Source organism: Chiroxiphia lanceolata, chromosome 6 (genome assembly GCF_009829145.1).
Source record: "Chiroxiphia lanceolata isolate bChiLan1 chromosome 6, bChiLan1.pri, whole genome shotgun sequence".
Taxonomy (NCBI): Eukaryota; Metazoa; Chordata; class Aves; order Passeriformes; family Pipridae; genus Chiroxiphia; species Chiroxiphia lanceolata.
In genome coordinates this window covers 40,618,618-40,630,129 of record NC_045642.1, presented here as the reverse complement: position 1 = coordinate 40,630,129, position 11,512 = coordinate 40,618,618, and the positions used below count along the sequence as shown (strand labels likewise).

Here is an 11,512-nt window from a genome sequence, read left to right as displayed (position 1 = left end):
CTAGACCACTTTTCTCCTGGAAGTGCTGTACAAGAAGCTTGTAAGACGGGCCCGGGCATCTCGGGGATACGGGCCTGAGACGGGGTCGGTGACCCCGGTCCCAGTGCTGCGGTTCTGGGCTTCGCCACCCTCCGGCCCCTCCGGCAGCGGTGCTGGCACCGTCCTCCCTCGCGGCTGGACACCCGCCCACCGGGATGGGCGAGCGCTTCCAGGCGGCTCAGGGAACTGCTTGTCCCCCGCCCTCCAACAGATGGAGGATGCCGAGGTCAGCCCTGGCCCCCGACACGTTTCCTCCGGCAGGCCCGGGGGAGGGCCGTGGGCGCGGGTACGGCGGCGGCCAGTCCGAGCCGGGGCCGAACGCCACCAGAGCGGCCGGGCACCCCGCGCCGCCGGCATGAGGGGGGCTAGGCCCTGGTGCCTGGTCCTGGCCGCGGCCTGCGCCCTGAGCCGGCCCCCGCCGCCGCCGCGGGCCGCGGTGCGCTGCTCGCCCGCCGGCACCTGCTTCAGTGCCCACCTCGACAACGCCTCCTACCCCGCGGCCAGCGGCGCCTGCGGCCAGCGGCAGGGCGGCCTCGCCTGGGTCAGCGGCGAGCCGGAGCTGCGCCTGCTGCTGGGGCTGTTGGCAGAGGCGGCGGCGCCCACGCTGCTCTGGGTCGGGCTGAAGAGGAATGCCTCCGTCTGCACTCACGCGGAGCATCCGCTCCGCGGCTTCGCCTGGGAGGGCGTCGGAGGCGGGACGGCCCCGCAGGACGTGCCGGAGGCGCTCGGCCGCTGGGTGAAGGAGCCCGTGCGGTCTTGCCTCACTGCACGCTGCGCTGGGCTGCACCTGGCGGCAGTCCCCGAGAGCAGCCCCAGCTGGGGCTGGGAGGAGCGGGTCTGCCATCGGGAGAGCCCAGGCTACGTCTGCAAGTACCAGTACGAGGGCGCCTGCCCCGACCTCAGCCCTGCGGGCGCTCTCGACCTTGACTACCGCCTCCCGTTCGAGGAGGGGAGCCCCGGCCCCGGTTTCAGCCCGCCGGGCACTGTGCTGACCGTGACGTGCCCCAGCGGGGAGGTGCAGCTCACGTGCCAGTCCGATCCGGGCGGTTTCGCCTGGAAGGTGGCAGAGGAGCCCCTCTGCCCCTGCCCCTTGGGCGGCCGGAGCCCTGGCAGCGGGCGGTGCGCCGAGGCCGCCGGGTGCCGTGATGCCGCCGGCGGCTTCGCCTGTGCCTGCACCCCTGGCGGGCGGGACGGGACTCTCTGCCCGGGCACGGGGGCGGCCCCCACCGCCGCAGGCGGCCCTACGGAGTCTCCGGGTGCCGGAGCGGAGGGGTGGCGTCCCTCCATCCCGACACACGGTAGTTCCGCGGGGCTGCCTGCCGCTACCACCGCGGCCGCCGGCGGACAGAAGACGGCTGCTCCGCTGCCCTCCTCCTCCTCCAACTACGTTTTCGTCCTGGTGACGGTCGCGGTGGTGGTGCTGCTCATTATGGTCATGACCGTCCTAGGGGTGTTCAAGATCTGCTTCAACAAGAAATGCGAGGGCCGTGGGGACAAGGAGTCGCCTGAAGCTGGCAGCAAGGCGGAGGCGGGTTCCGCGGAGCCGAGCGGAGCAGCGAGCGGTGACTAGTCCCAGGCGGCCGGGGCCGCGTCCCTCGGGGCTGCCCCGAGCGGCAGCTCCCACTCCGGTTCAGCGCTCGTCCGCCTGCGTGTCTCCTGCCGCGGGGAGCCGAGGGAGAGGTGCCATGGGACTTGGCTGGGCAGGACTTGCAGATTGTCAGACGCGGGGGCACTTTTTGAGGGGTTTGAAGCTTTTGGACAGTCAAGAGTTTTTGTCGGTCCGAAAAACAGTTATTTAGGTGCTGACATAAGTAAAATATAAATACATCATCCCGGCCGACAGAGCGATTGCTGCTGTAACAGTTGTGGGGTCTTATCCTCTCAAAACCTCTTCGTTGAGTGCCTTACTTAGAGCAAGCATAAAGGGGACCACTTTGAGCGCTTGCATCTTGTAATTTAGAAGTCACTCCTTGCCTGAGTGGTACTTGGAGGCTCTAATTTTCTTTCTAATTGCTGGAACGTTTGGAGAGGTGAACTGCCATAATTTTGGATGAAACTGTGACCCATACTCTTTCATACTTGCATTCTTAAAAATGAGAGAGCATTTCTATACTTAGAAGATTATTAAATTGCTGAGGAAGTGTGAGGTTAATGAGGAGTCAATTTCATAATTCAGCTAATGAAAAGAATAAAGGATGATGTAAAAGCTAAATCACTTCTCTGTTTTTTACTTCATACAATATGACGTTTTATTGTAGCAGAGGACAAAGTTTTTCTCCTAAGGTGTGTTGGCGCAAAATTTGCTTTCTGTATGCATTATGTTGCTTCCTTACAATCAAGGTGCTGACACACCACACTGTGAGAGGAATTAACGCGAGTCTAAATGCATCATGCAAATCTCATTCTTTTTAGTCAGATATATTATTTTCCATAGTGTCCCTTGAGAGTAAAGAAAGAAATATTCACCATTTGTGCCCCTTGCTAAATGAGGTAAACACTTCCTCTGTGATTTCCCTTGGGAATTCCTGTAGAGGAGCTTTCATCCTGGCCACAGAACTTGCTTTCTTTGCAGTTCAGAGTGCTGATGCTCACTTCTTATTATTATGGTGTTGTTTTTCAATTAAAGTGGTAATGCTAAATATTGATTCAAGGTTTTCTGAGTGCAGTAAGACACAACTAACTGGATCCATCCAAGTCTTTTGGTGTGCAGGGAGGGTAGGGAAATTATTGATTCATAACCGTGATTCAGTGGTCTGCAAGGCAGATTCAGTGCAGGGTTTGCTGTTTACATCTATAGGAGGAGAATAACTAAGGTCATAATGAGTACAGATAATCATAACAAGGACTGAGATAATAAAAGTGTCTGGTTATGAAATTGGATACAACTTTCTTTTAATTCCTAACTGTAGTGCCACAATCAAATGTAAATATTTTTCCAAAACGTACCAGAGATGGAGACAAATCTTGACCTTTTCCCTTATATTACATACATGTTCTCTGACTCAGCATATTATATTGCAACTGTTTTTCTAGTATAGGAAAAACATTATGTCACCCCATGTTAAAGCCATATAAATCACATAGAAACTTTGTATCTGTGAGTTTTAGAATGGATACATTTGTATGGAGGATTTAAAATAATTTAGTCATTTCAATTCTAGTGATGAGGTGGGATTTTTTAAAAATTTTTAATTCCCTGGTGTAATGCATAGTGTTGTAGACTAGAAGACTGAATGTAATAACACCATGGTAATGAAATGGTGAGTGCAAGAATCTGTAAGTCCATGTTTTAAAATGGTAGTTCCTGCAAAGGATAGGAATGTCCAGATCTCTTGGCTATTGCAGTTACCTGAAAAGTGTTCCATGCTGCCAATTATTAAATCTAATTTTTAGGTTTCCTTAATTCCTCCAAAGATAGTTTGACTGGTAGACACATCATTTATCAGCTGCACATTTTATTTATGAACATGTGATGAATTTTTAATGGTTTGTATTCATCAAATACAAATACATTGTATTTATCAAATACAAATACATTGTATTCATCAAATAAACAGAAATAAAATTTTAATTTCCCCACATTTTTTAAAATAATATTTTATATTGCTGAGGGCTTAATTAAATGTGCTGCGGGATTAAAGTGAAATCTGAAAGTGGACATGGACAAAATTCAAGTACTTCAGATAACTTTTTTCCTGTTTTAAGTGTAGTATGTAGCTTAAAGAAGATTAAAAAAATTAATGGATTCTGTGCTTCCCCCAGGAAATGTAATTTCCTATCACTTAATTTTTTTGTGTGTTTTCAGTCTCAATATGTCTTTCCTCATTTATTACATGGAATTCAGTCACTGGTAGATGCAGTTCAGTTCCTTCTAGAAATACTATTTCCTATTTCTTCAGTATGTGGACATTTATGGAGGCTGTACAGTGATGATTCATATATTTCACTAATGATATATAACTGACTTGAAAGGCAAACACAGCTGCGCAGCAGCAGTAACCACTCTCCCAGGGCTTCAAACCAGATTAAACTTCCTGTCTTTCCTTCTTCTCCCCAATATGCAGCCTTGCCTTTCTCCTCTGGACTTATAGTCTGGAACTGGAAGACTGGAAAGTGGATGTGAAGAGGGAGTCCTCTGTTGGCAAGCAAGTCTTTTTCCTTTTCTGTATTGCTGACTAGAATTACAGAATCAGAGGATGATTTGGGACTGAAGGGACCTTAAAGATCATCTACTTCTAATCCTTCCACTAGACCAGGTTGCTCAGAGCCCCATTCAGCGTGGCCTTTAACACTTCCAGGGATGGGGCATCTACAGCTTCTCTGGGCAAACTGGTCCAGTGTCTCACCACCTTCACAGTAAAGAATTTCTTCCTATTATCTAATCCAAGCCTACCTTCTTTCAGTTTGAAGCCATTCCTCCCCCCATTCACTACATGCCCTAGTAAAATGTTCTTCTTCAGCTTTCCTATAGGTATTGGAAGGCTTCTATAAGGTCTCCCTGGAACCTTCTTCAGGCTGAACAACCCGAACTATCGCAGCCTGTCTTCATAGGAGAGTTGCTCCAGCCCTGTGATCATCTCTGTGGGCTTCTCTGGACTCACTCCAGCAGGTCCACATTATTCTTATTTGAAGGCCACAGAGAAGAACACAGTGCTCTAGGTGGGGACTCCTTCACTGTAGGCAGCACTGTGGAAGGCAGAGACACAGTGGTGGTCCTGCATGTATTATGTCCTTTCCCTCCTCCTACCTGCCAGTCCTTATGCATTTCGAGTCAGAATGCTGGGAAAACAATACAATAGTGTATTTTATGGATAATGTAAATAGCAAGAAGCCTGCAGGTGCAGGGAGAGGATGAGCTTAGGAGGAAGAGATAAGAAAGACAGGCAAGCAACCATCTTTACCAGGATGTATCCATCCTAACCATCCTCTTGCTGCATATTTTTTCAGCTGTTACTCAAAATGTGGTGGTTTGTAAACAAATGAACATTTTCAGTCATTAAGCCAGGAACAGCACATAGGCTGTAACATGTCAGAAAAGCAGGGTTTGTTTTTGGAATGTAACCAGCAGGGCCTGTGTTTTGGACTGATAAGAATGGCATACACTGTTCCCCGGAACATAACATGGGAGCATAAATACAGATAGTTTGAGTGAGATTAAAAGTTATCTAAGTTTGTGATGTCTCCATCACAACAGCAAATGCTTTAGGAAATAGAATAGGAAATCTGACATCTCTAAGTGACACTTCTCCTGGGTACTCCAAGGTTGAAAGACTTTGAGTTGAAGAGTGAGTTCATGTCACACTTGGTAAACTTCCATCAATTTGTCTAACAGAATTTGGATTTGATTTATTAGTTTTGGCATCCAACCATCCTGTATCAATTCCACAATTTATTTACGTGTCACATCAAGAAGTAGACCAGTTCATCGTCTTGATTTCCCATACCTTTGCCATACAGTCCTTTATTCATCTCTATTGCAAGTTGAGAAGTCTATTTAGTTTCTTCTTTTCCAGAAATAATTCTATGGAACTAAATGTTTTTTATCCTTTTTTTGCAGCTCTTTGTATACTATTAGATTCCTTGTAAAATCTGTATTTAGAAACTTTTGGAGATGTTGGTGCAGTATAGTTTTCTATGATGGCTTAACATGGTTTTTAGAAGTTTAAAACATAACCGTCTTCTTGTTTGGAAAATTTCAGAGAACTGTGCTGATATTTTATAAGATTTTTTTCCAAATAATTTATAAGAAGTTTGACCTGGACAATTCCTAGGACAGAGCCCTGAGAGCCTTCAGCAGGTCTGCTCACAGTGAAAAGAAAAAAAATTGTCTATAATAAACAGAGGCTATAAGATTTCATGGCTTTTTCTACATGGCTCTTTCTTCCAGAAACACTCCGAAATACAATCATCACTCAGCAGCAGCAAGTACGGTGGTTGGTTTCCTGCTCTACTGGATTTAGCATTGGTAGTTGCTATGTATTTGTACAATTGTTCCTCAAATAATCGGTTTTCGGCCTGCTTTAAAATGCTATTGTTTATTTGCTAAAGTTCACCTTTTGTTCTGTTTTTGTTATTTGCACATGACTTCAACTTTAAATTACGTCCTTTTCTGTCATATATTGTTTAACCTTTCAGATTTTTTGAGGGGAAAGAGCTCTTCTAATATCTTCTTTTGATAGGTAATAAATGTTTAATCTGAACCTGTAATATCAGTAAATAGTCCTGGTGCCACCTGCAAGCTTTTACCCTTTAGCTGCTCCTTTTATTTCTTTTTATCATCCTTCTTAATTTATATACAGCCTCCCTTCTTTGAAATTAAACATTAGCATAGTGAACGTTTTTAGCTTTTTTACTCAAAATTGTTCCTTTTTTGTGTGTTGTAGTCAGCCAAATAATGTCCATTTTTAAAGACAAAATTAGAATCTGTTTCTTATGTCTGGGTTATCTTACTAGTTGTGCCAAGAATAAATTATTAAAGATATCTGGAAATTTATTCACTCCGTCCTGATAGCGGTCCACGAAAAAAATGTTTTGTTGTTTGTTGCACTGAGTTTATGTGGCAGGGTTTTGGTATTGGGGCATCTACAGGTGAGGCTTCTGTGAGAAGCTGCTAGAAGATTCTCCCATCTCCAACAGAGCTAACTGCTGGCTGTGGCCAAGCCATCAATCACTGGCAGTGGTAGCAGCTACTTAAGAAGGGAGGAAAAAGCTTCACAGAAGCAATTGCAGCCAAGAGAAGTGAGAATATATGAGAGAAACAACTCTGCAGACACCAAGGTTAGTGAAGAAGGAGGGGGAGAAAGTGCTCCATGTACTGGAGCAGAGATTTTCCTGCAGCTTGTGAGCTAGGCTGTCCCCTTGCAGCCCATGGAGGTCCATGTGGAACACATATCCACCTGCAGCCCACGGAGGAGCCCATCCTAGAGCAGGTGCTCTGTGAACCTGTGGAGAGAGGAGCCCATGCTTAGCAGTGTTGCTGGCAGGACTTTTGACCTCACGGGGGACCCATGCTGGAGCAGTCTGTTCCTGAAGGAAGAAACAGAACCCCATGGGAAGGACCCACACCGGAGCAATTTGTGAAGAACTTCAACCCAATACGTTTGTGTTTAAATTCTTCCCTCTCTGAGCAAGTAATGAATAGCGTGTAAGCAGTGCATGCAGCTTTTTGTCAGTACACAAGCCTCCTAGATTTCATGGCAATAACCCTCCCAACTCTACAGTGTTACTGGTGGCACTGCAAGTGAATTGATTCCCTTTCAATTATACCCAGCCACTGAGATGATGATGCAGATTCTGGTCCATTTGAAGCAATTTTAATATCCTAAGAGAATAAGTAATTATAAGAACACATGCATTAGTCTTCCTAAGTAAAACAAGCTTGGTTTTCATTCTTCTGTAAATTCTGAAGCTTAAAGGAATATGAAGATAATATACAACATGAGCATCCATCTATTAATATTATACAATGTGCATTATGGGCAGTTCTCCCCTATGGGGTTTATGGCATTATATTACTAGATATCCAAAACTTTTACATCACAGGTTCTCTTTTACTTACCTCTACTTCTGACATGTACTAACGAGGAAGATTTCATTACTTTCAGATAAATTGACCTCACTCATGCTGTTAATATCTGCTGCAATTCTGTAAATCCAGTTTAGATCTCTCACAAGAATTTCCTACTGGCTTGCCATTTAAAGTTAACTTTGCTGCAGTAAAAGACAAGGACTTAGGTTTAAATGCATAGTCTTCTTTAAAAAATTAAAATTTAACATAAGCATATATTGTTATACATTTATAGAGAATATTCTTTCTTAGTAAAATTTGAGATTGTGGGAATAGTTTCTTGGAGCAAAATTCTGTCTGGTCAGGAGGAGACTTTCTTTGGACTTTAAAATCTATTTCAGTGCAAATACGACTGAGGTATTTTTCTAAAAATATGAATGTATCAGGAGATTTTTTTTCCCTGCTTATGGAGTTTATTTTCTTGCTTATTTTGAATTAGCTCTCAGTTCTAATGAAAGGTTCTTGAATGAGTACACTGAAACTTTTAATCCTCCGTAGATTAGGTTTTGGGAATGTAACCCTATGCCTTCATGCTAAGCTAAGTTCAGAGTTTCAAGGTCCATGGAGACCTTGATGCATGAACATTCCTTTTCATTCTTGAGAGTTTGGGTTTTTTTCTCTTATGGAAAATAGTTTTCCAAGTCATTGCACTGAAGATGCTTTTGAAGTAAGAAAGTCTGTAAATTTTACTTTATGACATTGAAAGAGCAGTGAAAATGCTTCTGTATTCCATTTCTTTCTTGTCAATATAGTTGGTGTTGAGCAAAAACTCCTTAGGTCTTTTTCTCTGTTTTAATGATAAAAGGAAGAAAAATCCATGACATTCAAGGCATTTGAAAAATCCAAAATAAATTAACATTCAAAAAATATATTATTTCTCTATTTCTGCTTTGTTTTCCAGTGTTTCTAGTAATCCCAAAAAGTACTTAAATTATTATTTAATGCTTAGAAAAAATGCTTATATACTTTCTAACCTTCAGAAAGAACAGCCAGCTTTGAAAATAGCAGCTGATGTAAAAAGCAGAACTTCACATTTTTTAGTGAGTTGGGAGTTTATGTATTTGTTGTACCCTACACAATGAAATTAATTATGTATCTTTTGCCCTGATATGAATATATCTTGAATGTTTTGCCTGTTCTTTTATGATATCCCATAAAGCCCTGCAAGCCTTCCACTTTATTTTCCACCATAAATGACAGGAATAACAACAGAGACAATTAAAACCCCACCTCTCCCTCACACACATAACCTCTTTCCATACGAGTGTTTAAGAGCACTTTTCTTCCCAGATAACTGTTGAGGATTTTGTAGAATCTTGTACAAGTAGCAGATCAGATTCAATTTCTTCTGGACTCATTATGGTATTAGTTAACAGCTACTAGCATAAAAATTAAAATATATATTGTGCTTCAATGAATCCATTCTCTGTGTCCCTTATCTTTCATTTAATTAAATTTTCTTTCATTTGTTCATTTGCTCTTGTGATTTGTGTAATTTGTATAAAGCTCAGGCACGAACCACAGACTGTAGCTGATGTAGCTGTGCATTATTTGAGTCTTTCTAGTTAGGAAGCTCAAGAACCCACAGAGCAACCCTCAGTCATATTACACAGTGTAAGAACCTGTATAGAAAAGACTTTTCGGGGGGGGGGGGGGGGAAGGGAGAGTAGAATAGATGTTCTGTACATTTATATTGTTTCTTGGTGACTCTACCCATATAGACATGATAATCATATAATAACAAATTAATTCCATCCAGACTGGACAAAAACCCTATATATCTCAGACAGGATACAGCACCTTGCTGTGTCTGCTTCATAGCTGCTTACTGCTTTGCCAAACTCAGATTATAGGCTTTTGGAGAAACAAAGTTGGAAGGGAGTGGGCATAGTTAGCTTTTTTTGAAAAACATCTTTCTTGTCAAAATTGTGCTTGGTTTGTCCAGAGATATACTTTGAAATACTCTCTTATTCATTCACCTGGTTTTTTACCAATTCTGTGTACAAAATGTAATATCTAAAAGCATTATTCTTAGTGAGAAATCTAATTAGTAAATTATCCTTTCTTCCTGTGGCTTAGCTTGCAGTTATCAGCCCAATAAGGCTGTGTTGAAGAGGATGGAAGTGCTGAATACACAATTCAGTAGAAATATTTTATTCTCCTCTAGCGATTCATAATTCACATTGTCTGTAGGCCCTAGTGTCAAGTAAGTTTTGCAGGGGCTGCAATCACTGAGTCTAGAACATTGGATCGATGCTTCTTTGTTGGCTAATTTATTCTGACTTTTAAAAATCATTTTTCTGGATTTTTTTTTTTTTTAATCAGGGTTATAAGACATTAATTGTCATGGTTGTTCTGGAAATATGGCAGAGTAAAGTCAAATCTTACAGATCTTATGAATGTACAACATCACTGAGTTATCTTATTTCAATAAGATTTAGTTTGGTATTTAAAGTTAAGATTCTGATTTTTGGAAACTTGTTTAAATACAGTGAATAGTCAAATTGTTAATAAAGTATGCCACATATATTAGAAATGAAGATTTTAGTTTTTCAGAAACAACCCGAAAGCCTCTTATTTTATTGATACCCTGGAAACCTGGCATTTCAGAAATTCTTCAGTCACATTCAGAAACCTGATTCTCCTTCTCTCTGAAGAAATCAGGTGGGTTCTTTAAGTGTTGAATGCCAAGAAAGCATACACTGTGTGATGTTCTCTGCTGTAGGGACCACCTGAAGAGGCAGAATATCTGTATGTGGCAGTCAGCCCCATGATTATGAGATGTGTCATCTTCTCTGCTGTGCTGGGAATCCTGGTGAGAAAGGAGAATAATTTTCTGTGCCACCCTCCTTTGAGTGAGAAAAGGCTGTAGAGGTACCTGATGTGTGTTCCATGTGAAGACCACTCTTCCTTATACGTGCCACAGGAAATAGCCTAGCCTATTCACTAGATACTGTTTGGAGCTGTCCCTCTGCTGGGTATAGGTCTCAGGCTAAACAAGAACAAAAGTCATCTGGATTTTGGCAGCATGGAGCCTATTTACATGACAAAGTAAATGCAGTGTTTTTTAAATGTAAACTAAAACTTACGGGGAAAAAGCAAAAAAACATACTACTGGCTACAAATTCCAGTTTACCTACTTGCAGATAAATGATGTTATAGCTGTATAAAGAGTCAAAATGTCACCAAAAAATACATCACTGTACTCTTTTTTTTTAGTGAATTAAGCATTAGGTAAAATATTTCCATATGAAATCTGAATACTCTTATTTCCCAGTTGGAAAGCATTAAAGAGTTCTGTTTGTTTTCTGGTACACATTATTTCAGGAGGACAACTTTTTTTCTTCCTGGTAGTTTTGTTTAGAGTAATAACACAGAATGAACCAACTTTCTTTCTAGCTAAATTAAGAGTGATTTACTGCTGTTGATCACATCTCCAAGGGTGAAGAATAACAGGAAGAACTGTTAGTTTGGGATAAACAGATTTTGTTTCCAGCTGAAACCACACAGGGCGTTTTAGCCAGTAATCATAGGGGTAGGGGTTGGGAGTGAATTAGCGCAAGCCTGCCATCTACTGAGGCACACACCACCGCTGCGAACACCCCCGCCTCTGCGATCTGCCTGGGGAACTGAAATTAAGGTGCATATGCCAGTGTGCATATGCCAGTAGGTGTGCAGTCATCCATCACAACCTTGTTTACAGGAAAAAGAAAGAAAAAAAAAAAAGAACAAAACCCGGTTGAACTTTTCATCAAAAGTGATTATGGGGTACGAATCTTTATGCTTTTTAGCTTTTGCTTCATTTGTGCTTGACCTTAAACAAATTCAACAGTAGAAAGTAGGCTCTGTTTATCTGACCATACATAAAATGTGCCTGGGTGAAAAAGATCACATGAGATTATGAGA

General features: G+C 42.7%; 1 protein-coding gene across 1 annotated transcript; it reads left to right on the top strand.

The window, feature by feature from the left end:
- The first annotated feature begins 394 nt into the window (after nucleotides 1-394).
- CLEC14A (C-type lectin domain containing 14A) lies at nucleotides 395-2,251 on the top strand. Its single transcript, XM_032691284.1, has one exon. It carries the CDS (start codon nucleotides 395-397, stop codon nucleotides 1,607-1,609), a length of 1,215 nt encoding a protein of 404 aa, XP_032547175.1. The 3' UTR covers nucleotides 1,610-2,251.
- Nucleotides 2,252-11,512: the final 9,261 nt, after the last annotated feature.

Excerpts from the sequence above, each read along its gene's own strand:
- CLEC14A (XM_032691284.1), top strand. The coding sequence starts at position 395 with ATGAGGGGGGCTAGGCCCTGGTGCCTGGTCCTGGCCGCGGCCTGCGCC.